We start from the raw sequence: 15,981 nt of genomic DNA, 5'->3' as shown, positions 1-15,981 counted from the left end.
AATGTATCTAGTGTTTATATCAATGATCTTAACTTAAAATCACTAGATTGCACAAAACACTTACTTTTACTGAAGACTGAAGTTCTGAGACAGTGTGTACTCGGTTTCCATTGTCAACATCCCATAGCCAAGCCAGTAATTAAAGAATCAAAATTTGTTGTAAATAATATTTCTATACTCACCTTCTGGTTACTATTTGGTTGAGACATTTTTTTAAAAATTAATAATACTGAATTTAAAAATGAGATACAAAATTCTTAAAACACAGGAATATGGAATAATGGACTGAACTAATGTCATTCAAAACAAGCATACTTCCTCAAGCTTGCCAAATTAGTATTTTTAATTTCACTCACACAGTTATTTCATGTGTAGGATGCCGCATACCCATTTTCCACAAGCTAAGTCATAAATCTGACAATGGTATGTCATCTGGCTTTCTAGTACCTTCACTGTATGTTTTGATTCAAGGATGAAACAGCCTTTAACGATGAACACTGGGCCTGGGGCAGGTTTAAAGAAAGCAGGCTAAAGACAGAGATTTCTATATGCAATCTATATGCAATATGCTACAAGAGGTGACATTAGCGAACAGAAGCATTTCCTTAAAACACTGCCTATAAAATGTTACACTTTTGCCTAAATAAAAGACAAATATTTGTCTGTATGCTTTATGTACTTTTAGTGTTATGGGGGCTGTTGGAGTGGGGAGAAGTAAACATCAATTTTTAGAATTTGCTGACCATAAGATTCAAACTTTAATTCTTAGGCTTATTTCCTAGGATTCTTTAAAAAACAGAATCTCAGCAGATATCAGGTCAATCTGTGAAATGTACCTTCTTGTATTTTTACCTTTTCTCAATATTCACATCACTTTGTCTTATGTAACAAAAGAGCCATCATAAATATGTTTAATAACAGATCACTCTGTCTACTTTGATTTTGTAGTTGTTCAATAGAAGCATAATGAATGTAGCTGCCTTGTAACAGAAATATTACCAGAAGCACTATTAACCAAGTATCAATCAAGCCATGCTATACTGAGCAAAACAGTTCTTTTATAAAGTGGAATGATATTTCTGCATAATTTTAGTAATCTTTACAAGTCATGTTTCAGTTCATATTTTTTAATACTGCAATTATATTGGTCTATTTTAATTTTAACTACCATACCCATTCTTTACTTTATATTTTATTTTCAAAGGAAAAAAAAAATAAAACATAATGACATTCATTGTAAAGAAGGATACACTGATAGTCCTGTCCGAGGAGGCAGTCAAAAGCATGGAACACCATATGTCTGCAGTTTTCATCTTGAAGCCAGTAATTGCTGTGATCTGCTGAGTATGGCCTCTGAGTTCATGAAGCCTTTCCCCTGTCTTGAAAGAAAAATAATGTATAAAGTATTTTAACTTATTTTACAAGCTAATCCATTACAGGCTCAGATATCACACTAAAATTAAAAAACTTTGTGCTTTAAGGACTATTTAGAAAAAGAATAACTAATCACAGCTTTTCCTTATTAGATATTATTTACAAAGCCCACACAACATCAAGTCTTAAGTTTCTTAAAACTCCATTTAAGCATCATAAAAAGAAACAATTAGTTCAACTGGTTTCTCCTTCCTCAAAGCAAATCAAGTGTAATATTAACTGTGTTAATAAATTATTTTTATTAATTAGGCTGCTTCATGCAGAATGTGAGTAAAATGAGAGGACTTTTTCTCTACAACATTTGGACATTTCCAGTAAAAATACACACAGAAGAACTAACATGGACAAAATGACTTTGTAACCTGTAAATTACAGTATAATAACATTCTAGCTTATAAAACAAAAGAAATGAAGAAATATTATATTTGTAAAAAGTGGTAAATTTGAATTTTTTCTTTCATATATATATATATATATATATATATACACATACATACATACATATATATATATATATATATATATACATATATATACATATATATATATACATACATATATATATATATATATATATATATATATATATACATACATATATATATATATATATACATACATACATATATATATATACATATATATATATATACATATATACATACATATATATATATACATACATATATATATATATATATATATATATATATATATATATATATATACATACATATATATATATATATACATACATATATATATATATATATATATACATACATATATATTATATATATATATATACATATATATATATATATATATATATATATATATACACATATATATATATACATATTATATATACACACATATATACACACATATATATATATATACACACATATACATTATATACTTAATATTAACTAAATTATTTTGATAATATTACCATTTAGTCTTATAAGAATATTTTGTTTAATAGTAGCGTTGATCGATGAAATTAACCAGAGTTTTTTCACGCTGACCTTGGAAATTCGCCATGTGGACACCCTGGCAGAGCATGGAACACTGGTTAAAGATAGCACTATTTTCTATAATATTTCAATTATTTATAATAACATTTATTGACTTTTTATAATGAACTGCATAAAACTACACATATTACCAGAATTTTCAAACTAATACTTTATAAGAACTCAATACTTGTAAATTGTATGTAAAATAATGATTTAAACATTCCTTCAAATAATGCTATTTTTGGCACTACTCGAAAAACAAACATCAAATGTGCCCTCTGCTGGCAAACTTGATGAATTTCTTGCTTCATGTAGTAAAAACATAGTTCAAACAGTGTCGTACAGAGCATTTTACAATTAAAAAATATGTAGATATAGTTTCTTTACAACATGAAATCTGAATTTTGAGTTCATCTACTGTATACAAAGAAAACACTGAACAATATTTCATTTACATTTTTATGCATTTCATTCCCCATGGCTAACAAAAATATTACACTTTCAACTGCATTAGGACACTGGTGGTTGTTTATGTTAGATATTATTCACGGATGTTAATTATCTTGAAGGTTTACAAATACTTGAGCCCCTTTATTTCTTTAAAGCACATTTTGTTTTTGTTCTTTATGCACAGCTGTTTATCAAACAATAGACTTGAAATTTTTTTTACACAGGTTCTTGACATTTAATTCAGGGAGGCAGAATGGCCAGTTTGGGGTTTGAACATGTGAGCAAGAAATTCAACATTGTGACCAACCAGCTGAGAAAGAGAGCCAAACAGGCTGTGGTGGTGGTGTAGTGGTTAGTACACTCCCCTTTCAAGCACACCATTTGGGTTTAAGTCCTGCCTATTGCATTTAACTTTTTATTTGATTAAATATTTCCATTCACTATTTTATCATAGCCCCATACAACCCCAGGTCACACTGGCTTCACAGTCATTTACTGACGTTTATGCTTGTAAGAGTAAACTCTCATTAGTAAAACACTGCTGCAGACCTTGAACTACGCATTGTATCCCATTCTCTTCAGTATACAAATTATAGTTGGTGATTAGTTTAGCTTTAGTGATTGTTATGCTATTCCCATTTTCCTTCGCTTCTGATTTTAAGTAAAGGTTAGGTTGCATATGAAGAGGTGGCATGAGCTACAGAAAGCTGTGAATGCCGCCTGGGATAACACGAAAGAGAACAACTCAGGGATAGTCCAACATAATAATGGCTTATATGGCATCTCATTGCAATAGCAGGGAAGCTTGATGAATCAGAGGTCATATATAACTAGCGATTACCTTTTACCTTTCCACCTTTCCATCTTCTAGCCTTGGAAATGCCAAGTAACTCAGATAATACTACTGAGAAACATACAAGCCAGGGAAAAGAACTGTATGAAATCCAAGAGCTTTGACGAGCATAGGTCATAAATTTCAACCAAAACTTTTTCAGAAGATGACACATTTCTTTCAGACAGTATACATAATTGAAAACATTTTAACTAATGCAACAAGTCCATAACAAAAAGGGTACACTAACAGTTGTTGGACTAATTCATATTTGAAAGGTTAAAAAATGACATCACGAAATTAGCAAAACAGTGTATGAAAAAATTACTAAAAAGTATTAGTAAATACTTTTGAAATTTAAATTTCAAATTTGGCAGATTAAGTCTGAAATTTATATTTACTGTGAATAATTTACAAAGCATAACAGGAAATACTTATTATGTTTGGTTTCAGAGTTAAATGCAGGTTTATTCCTCTCAAAGTTTAAAAGTTTGATTTGACTTTTGTACTCATTTTTATTGACATTTGCTTTAATTATGTATAATTTACAACACTGTATATACATATTCCTGGCATTTTGGGAGTACAAGAAAACAATAAATCATGATCAAATTAAATAATGAATTATTGGTTAAACTATAATAATTTGGAAACACATTCTAATTGACTGTGCATTTATATCTTGACTCTTGAGTTTAACACATTTTTAGTTACTATGTTGTGACTTATAGTGATACATTTCCTATGCAGGAAATCATAGGAGAGTATAACCCGTAAAGGCCAAAGTCATCATTATGCCAATCAATGCTGATTCTGAATCACTCTTGGGCATTTTTTGTGGCCCCTAAATAGGGTTAACAGCAGCTGTAATACTTTTAGGATGTTCAAGCCCGAGAAGTGCAGGAAATATTAAAATTGCTATTACAATAATATCTCACCTTTATTTATATATACTGTTCAAAAGAAAATAGAATTTATATGTCCACATACTCTACATTAAAAAACAAAATTTATTTCCTGGAGTGTAATTACTTTTTCATATGACTGTTTTTTACACTATACTGGACTTGACATGACTTACTATACACTACATGGAAATCAGGACACCTGACCATTACACCTGTATTAGCTTTTTGGACATCCCATTCCAAAACCATGGGCATTAATATTATGTTCGTCCCATTTCATGGCTCTAAAAGCCTCTACTATTCTAGGAAGGCTTTCCTCAAGAATATGGAGTGTATCTGTGGGAATTAAAGCCCACTCAGCAAAAAGTCCCTTTGTGAGGTCAAGGAATAAAAGACCAGTATCACATTTTGTGTTCTAATTCATCCCTAAGGGCTGCGGTCTGATCTAGTAGAGCAGAAATTTCACTTACTCACTTGTGGTAAAGGTGGCACTCTAGGACAATGCCATGTCTAAAGTCATTGAGCTCTTCAGTATGACCAAGAGATTACATGGCTATGTGCTTGATGCCATGCACCTTTTAAAAATGGATATGAGTAAAACACCTAAACTCAATAATTTGGAGAGGTGTCTACATACTTTTGGCCATATAGTGTATACAGTATCTATACAGATTAAGGCGTCAAGAAATTTTTAATGTATAATACGTACTACCTATGTATTTTACAGCAATGTGAACACTGCAGTCACCAGGTAGTGAGGGAATTTGAATGTAAAGGTACAGTTAAATTCCAATAGAAGATACCTGCTCTCTTAATACAATGTTGCTACTAGCAGATAAAAGGGAATGCTTGCAATTCTGAATCATAGCTTCTCAATTCATGCACAGGTATTAGCTGCCATATTACCAGTATACCCAGCCGGGACGCCCAGGAAAACCGGAGGAGGGCTTACGCCTCCTCCAGACCATGAGGGGGCGACCGCCCTGGTGGCTTTGGGGACCACGGGAACAAAGCTTGGAAGCTCAACCCTATAGGGGCCCATGGTCACCGCCAAGGGGCGCCCCAATGCCTGAGGAGCTGTGACCCTCAGCACTTCCGCCACACCCGGAAATGCTGAGGGGGGAAAAAGACCAGGGACACCCGGAGTGCTTCCGGGAGTGCAGCCGGTACTTCCGCCACACTGGGGAGTGCCGGCGGAAGATTAACGGGAGGCACCTGGATGTGTATAAAAGGGGCTGCCTCCCTCTATTCGATGGCTTGAGTCGGGAGTGGAGAAGGATGGAGCTTGGGAGGAGAGGAAAGTAGGCGGCCTGAAGAGAAAGGGGCATTTAGGAAAGGCCTGGACTTTGGGGGAGCTGTTTGGGGTTGTGTGTTCACTGGATTCTTGTAAATAAACATGTTGTGGTGCATTTAATGATGTCTACCTGTCTGTGTGAGGGCCGCCTACCACACCAGTATCCTGCAATTCTAACTTGATTTTCATTAATATAAAAAATAATTCCCAAAGAGAATTAAAAACAAACAAAATTAGAATTGTTATCTTCTTAGGACAACATAAAATAAAAAGTCAAAGTTACTTCTTCACAACAAAAAAAGTCAAAAATTACTTCTTCTCAATAATGGTATATTCTAATTTGTCACATGAAATCATGTTCAAAAGTGAAGCATTTTAATACATTTTAAAAATGCATAGCCTGAACCATGTCTTTAGAATGCACATTGTCACACATGTGCAATTGGGAAACAGGTTTACGAGCTTGAATAAGAGTATTCATCCATTAGACCAGGTGTTGGCCCTGTAACTTAAGACTTTCTCTCTTTCCTCCTCTACAGACCATCAGCAGGAAGTCCCACCTTATGAAATCACTTCCAGTCCCAGGTCTCCTAACCTCACTTCCTGACCTGGGTATCTAAAATCACTTCCTGTTCCGATTACATATAAACTCCACCTTTGTTAGACCTAGTCAGTTCTGTATTGAGCACCATCTAAAAGGACATAATTTTGTTTTCCTTGAACCTAAATTTCAAGTATATGGGGTGGCTACCCCAACTCTTTTTCTGTGTTTTTGTGTGTGTTGTGTATTTCCTTGATAATATACAGTATATTACAAAACAGTGTACCCATGCTGCTTTAGGAAGGAAAAAAGGCAAAAAAGCAAAACAGTTTCTGTGAGATTCAGTGTTTCATTTCATTTCTCATCTTCCTCCAGGCACACTTCAGTGCTAGAGGTGTAATTTCACCTCAAAGAGCCATCCCAAGCCCTGTTATTGACATTATTGAAAATGAATTGCCCAGATGATAATTGCTATATCTGTTCTGTAGACAACTAGACAATAAAAACTGAAAGAAAAAGTCACACTTTAGATTAATTTAACTATACAGAAGCTTAATTCCATCATTCAAAAGAAAACAAATTACTGCATTATTTCCAAAGAAATTGCCTGCTGTCCCAGCTACCATAATGCGTGTTCTTCAATGGCCTTGTGAGAGAAAGACTGAGCACATATGTAGTGTGCAAACAAGTGACAAGCAATGAAGAGATTTTAAAGACATACATTAATTTTAATCAGGCAGAAGTTTATAGATATTTGAGCATAGGTAGAATGGTAGCATAGCAGTTAGCACATCTTCCCCATATACACACGTGGACAAAATTGTTGGTACCCTTCAGTCAATGAAAGAAAAACTCAAAATGGTCACAGAAATAACTTTAATCTGACAAAAGTAATAATAAATAAAAATTCTATGAAATTTAACCAATGAAAGTCAGACATTGATTTTCAACCATGCTTCAACAGAATTATTTAAAAAAATAAACTCATGAAACAGGCCTGGACAAAATGATGGTACCCCTAACTTAATATTTTGTTGCACAACCTTTTGAGGCAATCACTGCAATCAAACGATTCCTGTAACTGTCAATGAGACTTCTGCACTTCTCAGCAGGTATTTTGGCCCACTCCTCATGAGCAAACTGCTCCAGTTGTCTCAGGTTTGAAGGGTGCCTTTTCCAGACGGCATGTTTCAGCTCTTTCCAAAGATGCTCAATAGGATTGAGGTCAGGGCTCATAGAAGGCCACTTTAGAATAGTCCAATGTTTTCCTCTTAGCCATTCTTGGGTGTTTTTAGCTATGTGTTTTGGGTCATTGTCCTGTTGCAAGACCCATGACCTGCGACTGAGACCAAGCTTTCTGACACTGGCCAGCACATTTCTCTCTAGAATCCCTTGATAGTCTTGAGATTTCATTGTACCCTGCACAGATTCAAGGCACCCTGTGCCAGATGCAGCAAAGCAGCCCCAGAACATAACAGAGCCTCCTCCATGTTTCACAGAAGGGACAGTGTTCTTTTCTTGATATGCTTCATTTTTCCGTCTGTGAACATAGAGCTGATGTGCCTTGGCAAAAAGTTCAATTTTTGTCTCATCTGTCCATAGGACATTCTCCCAGAATCTTTGTGGCTTGTCCACATGTAGTTTGACAAATTCCAGTCTGGCTTTTTTATGATTTGTTTTCAACAATGGTGTCCTCCTTGGTCGTCTCCCATGAAGTCCACTTTGGCTCAAACAATGACGGATGGTGCGATCTGACACTGATGTTCCTTGAGCTTGAAGTTCACCTTGGATCTCTTTAGAAGTTTTTCTGGGCTCTTTTGTTACCATTCGTATTATCCGTCTCTTTGATTTGTCATCAATTTTCCTCCTGCGCCACGTCCAGGGAGGTTGGCTACAGTCCCATGGATCTTAAATTTCTGAATAATATGTGCAACTGTAGTCACAGGAACATCAACCTGCTTCGAGATGGTCTTATAGCCTTTACCTTTGACATGCTTGTCTATAATTTTCTTTCTAATCTCCTGAGACAACTCTTTCCTTCGCTTCCTCTGGTCCATGTTGAGTGTGGTACACACCATGTCACCAAACAACACAGTGACTACCTGGAGCCCTATATATAGGTCCACTGACTGATTACAAGATTGTAGACACCTGTGATGCTAATTAGTGGACACACCTTGGATTAACATGTCCCTTTGGTCACATTATTTTCAGTTTTTCTAGGGGTACCATCATTTTGTCCAGGCCTGTTTCATGAGTTTTTTTTTTTATTAATTCTGTTGAAGCATGGTTGAAAATCAATGTCTGACTTTCATTGGTTAAATTTCATAGAATTTTTATTTATTATTACTTTTGTCAGATTAAAGTTATTTCTGTGACCATTTTGAGTTTTTCTTTCATTGACTGAAGGGTACCAACAATTTTGTCCACGTGTGTATTTATGGAATGACTGGAATCAGTGAGTATAAGTTTACTCACTCAAAAATGTTGTCCTCAGTTCTTTTATTACCACGTCCTCTGCAACTATTGACTACACATATAATATAAAACGATAATTTGTTTGTAGCACTTCAATCTGTTTCACTGTGGTTTGGCTCTATCACACACTTTTGTCATTTTCCCAGAATAATTATTTTATTGCGCATGCACACAACATGCCTTGGAAAGTTTATAATGCTAAGTGTTGATTGCTCCTGTGAAACCAGTATGGATGTTCAGGTTGTATATATGACGTACAAGGAAACTCTTATGTGCGCTGTTCACCAGGGGCCTCATGTAGAACACCGTGCATAGAACTCGCACTATAACATGGTGTAAGCACAAAAGCCTAAATGTGCTTATGCACAGAAAAATCCAGATGCAGGAATCTGTGTGTACTCCAACTTCCACGTTCTTCCGCTACATAAATCCCGATCAGCGTGAAAAGTTACGCTTGCACACGCGCTTTATGTAATGCCCCAACTCCTCGAATTACGCCTCTTTGAATATGCAAATCAATATAAATCGCCCTTAAGCTCAGCCTTCTGTGAAAAGACAATGGGAAAAGCACGGGGGAAAATATAAGAATTTCAGCGAATACCAAGTGGAGGCAAAGGAAAAACATACTATTTGTTCAAATAAACCGTGGTATAATCAACAAAAGGAAGCTAATCGAGTGACATAGCGTGTTGGAGAATCTTGAAAGCTCATGTTCACAAAATCGCACAGTGCCAGAAATAAAAAAGAAGTCACATATCAAAGTCGCCGTGAAAAGGCGAGTTGTAGCCCACTGTCTGAGTGTCATATGAAAGCTTATTAGTGTACAGTAATCCCTCCTCCACCGCGGTGGTTTGCGTTCCAGAACCCCCCGCGATAGATGAAAATCCACAAAGTAAAAACCATATGTTTGTATAGTTATTTGTATATATTTTAAGCCCTTATAAACTCTCCCATACTGTTAACATTATTACAGCCCTCTAGACATGAAGTAACACCCATTAGTCAAAAGTTTAAACTGTGCTCCATGACAAGACAGAGATGACAGTTCTTTCTCATAATTAAAAGAATGCAAACATATCTTCTCTTCAGGAGCAGAGAATTTCAGAGAAAGAGAGAGAGAGCGCTCGCAAAGAAAAGCAAACAATCAAAAAATTAATACATGTGCTTTTAAGTTTGGCGAAGCACCAAAATAAGGCAGCATTTTTTAGAGGAGCGTCAGTATCTTCTAAGCAAACAGCCTCTGTGCAAACAGCCCTTCTGCTCACATCTCTTCCGTCAGGCGCAGAGAACGTCAGAGAGAGAGAGTGAGAGAGAGCGAGATTAAAGCAAACCATCAAAAAATCAATAAGTGTGCTTTTGGAAGCACCGCGATAAAGCGGCATTTCTTAGAGGTGCCTCCGTATCCACTAGGCAAACAGCTTCTGTGCAAACAGCACCTCTGCTCACACCCCCTCCGTCAGACGCAGAGAATGTCAGAGAGGGTGAGAGAGAGGCAGAGACAAGCAAACAATCAAGCGCCGCGCAGGAAGCATTTCTTATAGCATTGAGGAGTTTTAGTTAATATGTAATACGTGCCCTGATTGGGTAGCTTCTAAGCCATCCGTCAATAGCATCCCTTGTATGAAATCAACTGGGCAAACAAACTGAGGAAGCGTGTAGCATAAATTAAAGACCCATTGTCCGCAGAAATCCCGAACCAGCGAAAAATCCGTGATATATATTTAGATATGCTTACATTTAAAATCCGCGATAGAGTGAAGCCGCGAAAGTCGAAGTGTGATATAGCGAGGGATTACTGTACAGACAAAAAAAAAAAAAAAATAGGCACACAGTGGGGAAAAAAGCACAAAATGTCAACTTCAATCTCGAAATTTCCACTTTAATCATGCAGTTTATTTTGTCATTAAAGTAGAACATCATAAACTTCATCTTAAAATCATTTAATTAACCAGTTTCTCAAATCACATCGTAATTAAAGTAGCACGTTAAATGCTTTGTTTTTTATGCGATCTTCTATGTGCTCTGTGTGTGTGAATCACTACTTGCTTCTTATACCGGCTCTCTTCCTCCAACTGGACACAGAATCCATTACATTTGTGATATTACAGCTCTCTGAATAACTAAAATACTGAGATGTATACGTGATATCATTTTCATGATGATAGGAGTTAAAGCACGTTATTAAACATACGAACACGGTGGCGCAGTGATTGTGTGCGACCTTCGATGAAATTATTTATTGCAGCAGTACTCAGGGGCGGCTCTAGGCTTGTGGTGGCACTGGGCAGAGGAAGAATCGGTGGCTCCTTCGCCCGCCAATGTCAATAAGGTAGCTTATGCACGGTGGATGGACACGTCCATTGTGGACACTGCATAGTCACTTCGTGCTCATGACACAAGCATTTAACTTTAGCCGAAATTTGTCTCTGCGTTTTTAGCTGTGTTGTTAGTACATGTTTAATTATTCCAACCTTCAGGACACTCCCAGTGAAGAATATAGATTATTTAAATGCAGTTAAAGTTTTATCTGTATAATATAATAAACATATTTTGCTGCATTTCATCTTAAAAATGATATCGTCATCATATGTAAATAGGCGCTTTATAAAGTGGCTCAGGTTGTGCGATATAATAACTGTAGTGCAAGTTTACAGTGGGGTGATTGTACTTATAAGTACAAACAGTTCTACAAGGAGCAATTGATTAAGTGCGTTTAAATTTCTTGGGATGAAACTGTTTCTGAACCGCGAGGTCCATACAGGAAATTCTTTGAAACGTTTTGCCGTGGCTGAGGTAGCGTGTGCTTGAAGCTGTACACCGATAATTTTCTTTCCGATCAGCTGCTGCTGTGATTCACACTCAGATACAGTGATATAAATACTCCGAGTGGTGCAGTGAGAGTAATATGGAAAAAGATGATCCACTGTGGCAACTCCTAACGGGAGCAGCTGAAAGAAGAAGAAGGTGCAGTGAGAGTAACAACACTATATATTGTTACAAGTTAATTACAATCAGATGCATTACACTAATAAACAATATGCGGTTAGTTTCAGTGTATTTATAAAGCCGCGTCAGGAAAATAAGGTGTAACCACACAGGAACAGTAGCATTGCTTTGACGCTGGGTGCCACCAGTCTGCAAAACCGAGCGGAGAACTTGCGTACGACAATGTATGAGGTACCATGGAAAAGTGCGTGGTTTTACGACAAGTGTAGGTTTTATACATCGCGATTTGGGCATGCACCTGTCTGTTGATACAAGCCATGGCAAAACAAAGCCATTGCAGAATAACTGCAGAGACAAAGTAGCAAAATACATAGCCTGTAGCTTCGGACATTTGGCTGGGGGGAGAGGGTATGTTAGGTAGGTGGGTACTGGTAATAGTGGCTATGTAAAAACTTCACCCACAACACCAACTGTAAGGGAGGCATGCGTATTTACCTCAAGAAAATAGTACACAAAATCTGTGATAAAATATATTAAAATTAACTTGTCACAAGCATGCCTTAGAAAGGCTTGTTTTCTTCAACTGAAAACTTTGTTGCTTCAAATTTGAGATATTTGGTAAGTTTTTAAGGCTTTTATTTTTACACTAGAATTCCATGACCCTTAATCGCCATTGTAAAAGCGCAGGGTAGGTATTTTTAAAGTTTATAAAAAAATTCATACCATAATACCATGATTGTGAAGAAATATGTTCAGCTTTAAAACTTCCAAACTTATTGTTGTGGTGTAAGATTTTGTATTTAAGTTGATAAATATTTTGTATGTCTTTATTTGTAACTTAGACAAAGCAATGTAATATTAGTGTTACATTATTGATAAGAACAGCAATGGTTTGATGGTTTGAAGTGCCTAAAACAAGTTGACAAGTGTTTCTCTGCAGGACACTCTCAATCAACCCCCCCACAGGAGAGCCAATCTACCAAGCAGGCAAGCATCAGCTGAGCAAATGGTTTTGGGGGCAGGTGTGAAAGGTATTGTGTGCCTCACTGGTCTGAAGAATGGCCGTTTAGGATTGGCCTGAATCAGAGGCCATTCTGTAGCACAATGCACTACTGGTGTAAGGGTTTGGACAAAGAATGCATAAATTTGGTGGCTTTACCCCTTTCTATCTCTCTTACACCAACTGATGAAGGAGCATCTCACACCATGAACTGAAAAAGACCACACTGAGAAGCACAACTCGGCAGGCATATTGAGACAGCTATGCGGCCTGTTCTGAAGAAAGCTGACCAAAAATGATGCCTTAACTAGAGACATTTAAAGTAACTACAAGTCTGTGTGCCGCCTGAAACTACACATCAGCATTTATCATGTTCTATGGTTGCCAGTGTTCACTTGCACTTTGCTTGTTGTTATTATTTATGAATATTATCAACAATACATTATTTAAAGTGTAACTTAACATCTTTTACTACACCTAATTGCCTGAGGTTATAAATGTAGAAGGGAAGGTGGGGAGAAGTTATATGGTACATATAATAGGCAAAGCCCTCACTGACTCATCAATAATTCGTGCTCATTCCTTGTAGTGTACTTACAAAAGTTAGGTATGTTTCATGTCCTATTGCAACACCCAAGATGGGGAAATGGGTATACCCCCTAAACTGTATACTGTATATAGATAGGGGAACCCCTCCTCACTATTTCTGCAACTTCCAATATAAGTAGGAAGCCCAAATTTCCCATGCTCATCCTTTACACTGTACTTACAAATGTTAAGTATGTTTCATTTCACGCTGTGCCCCTTAACAAACCTTCCAAAATACCGTCTTCTTTTTGGCGGTTCTGACCATTATGTCGTAAGGAACTTTCAGAACTGACCTCTTCTTTTGGCAGTTTCATTCCTAATTTCCATAACAAACCATTTATTTCATGGCAGAAACGCACAAAGGCCGTCAATGGTACCCCTTCCTTTTCCGCACGGCCACTTGTCGCACACCTACCACATGGTTGGCTCACTGCCTAAAAATGTGTATTTCTCATACACAACAATTACAATCATAAATTAAACTCTTTACAATCATCAAATTCACTCTCAATACTGAAATAAGCCTACGAAAATTACATTGACAATCATGTTACGTTATTTTTAAAATGTTTCCTTTTCTTTTTCATAACTTCTTTAACACACTACTTCTCCTCTCTGAAGTGTGGGTTTTTGTTAATACCTTATAAACAGTGGTAAGTCTGTGAAATTTAATAATACAAAAGGGGAAAGTAGAGTATTACTCTACCAAGACAAAACACTTATTTAAAATTCTACAAGACTACTTTTAAAATCAATGTTTTAGGTAAACCCTTAGCAAAAGAATAATCACAAAGGTGAAATAAAAAAATGAGGATAATGCACATAATTAAACAGTCCAAAACCAGCTCAAATTACAGACTTTAAAATGCAGGTATGACATAACATACATCAAAGAGCATTGTGAGATTAATCTTTAATATGAAATTAAATCATGTAAATGTTTAAACAGTGAATTGAAGATGAATGGGTTGTTTTAAATGTTTTCCTTAGCATTATATAAATTGACAATGGTGCCTAGCTTTGGGCGCAAACCAGGAAAAGTCCTGGAACAGGATACCAGTCTGTCGCAGGACTTGTTTATGCACACTCACACTGGGATTATTAATTAACCTAATCAACACCTGTTTGGGGATGTCACAGGAGCATGCAGAGGAAAACGCACATAGTCATAGGTACCAAGTGAGAAGATTTACATGGACAACAACCAGGCATGTGATTCAAATATCAGAAGCAACACAGAAATATGATGTTGTACCGCCCACAACCTTTTAATGTCCAAAATGTAAAAACTAAGCATTAAAAAGAACTGTTGTACTATTCAAAACAGAATGTGGTGAAGGCAGTTTTGAGAACAGCAAGGTTTTCCTGCAATATTCTGAAACCACCAATACTACAGGAAAAATAAGTTTTATGTCAACTGTTTATAATGCATGCAGTGAGTTAATGGAAGCATAGGATCAAAGTTATGTCATTATTTGAAGAAAAAAGGCCTTTTATGATTAACTGAGAAATCCATTGCTTTTAGACACATTAAAATTTACAACGACAGCACAGACTTTGGATTTCCAATTTCTGCAAAGATAGTGCCAAGTTTAAGGAAGCAATGGACATTTACACCCCAATTTTTTTAATAAATTGTTAGAAAAGATTGCTTCGAGATTTTTAAGTATCGCTTTTGGCTTGTTTTCTTCTTCCTTTTTTGTAAAAAATATTGTCTAACAGTTTACAGTTTTTATAGATATCAACAAAACTACATGTTGCCTCTAGAGGTCCATGTATTTTGTGCATTATCACATTATTTGTTAATCAATATGCACTTACCTGGATATTCCATACAAAAACAAGTCCATCATCACCAGCAGATGCAAACCTGTGGGTTACAATCACTTATTAGTTATGCATCCACAGCATATCCAATTTAATATGGTAAACATAAAATAGCTTAATAATTATATAAGGTAATTATACTACAGCCATATAACTTATATTTTTCTTAACCTTAACTTAATGGTAATAAAAACTAGGGGGCTTTGCTCACCAACCCAAAGGCAGGCGGTACGTGCTTGCCACTTCGCAGATCTTCCACTCGCATATGGGGAAGCAGATGTACAATTTAAACAGATTGTTATTTTCATGGGAATTGTTACATATGTATAATAGAACTAACTATTTTACATTACAGCGAGTAATTAACCATAGTAAAAAAATAGTAAAATGTAATAAATTGAAAGAAAATTATGTTTCATGTTGCGTTAGAGGTATTCGTTGCGTTACATGTTTTTGTTCTATTTGGTGTTCTGTGTTTGAACTTGCATTGTTAAAACGTAACATATAACTGTCCGTGAGTGAATATTGTTTTTTTGTCTCTAATAAATAAACAGACTTTTTCTAATGTTTGTCCCTGTGATTTGTTGTCATAGCAAAAGCTATTCTAACGGGAAACATTTTAATACGTATGGCATATCAAGATCTCCTTTGGTCTCTAATG

At 35.9% G+C, this 15,981-nt stretch overlaps 1 protein-coding gene across 1 annotated transcript in view; it reads right to left on the bottom strand.

The window, feature by feature from the left end:
* Nucleotides 1-15,981, bottom strand: part of wdr41 (WD repeat domain 41) — a 75,562-nt gene that overhangs the window by 37,596 nt on the left and 21,985 nt on the right. Inside the window, exons 4-6 of the mRNA XM_039758401.1 lie at nucleotides 15,315-15,363; nucleotides 1,251-1,379; nucleotides 65-127 (exon numbers count right to left, since the gene is read on the bottom strand). Of these exons, the coding sequence (XP_039614335.1) occupies nucleotides 65-127; nucleotides 1,251-1,379; nucleotides 15,315-15,363 (241 nt within the window). The remainder of the gene's footprint in view (nucleotides 1-64; nucleotides 128-1,250; nucleotides 1,380-15,314; nucleotides 15,364-15,981) is intronic.

Source organism: Polypterus senegalus, chromosome 7 (assembly GCF_016835505.1).
Source record: "Polypterus senegalus isolate Bchr_013 chromosome 7, ASM1683550v1, whole genome shotgun sequence".
Lineage (NCBI taxonomy): Eukaryota > Metazoa > Chordata > Cladistia > Polypteriformes > Polypteridae > Polypterus > Polypterus senegalus.
This window is presented reverse-complemented; position numbering and strand designations above follow the sequence as displayed.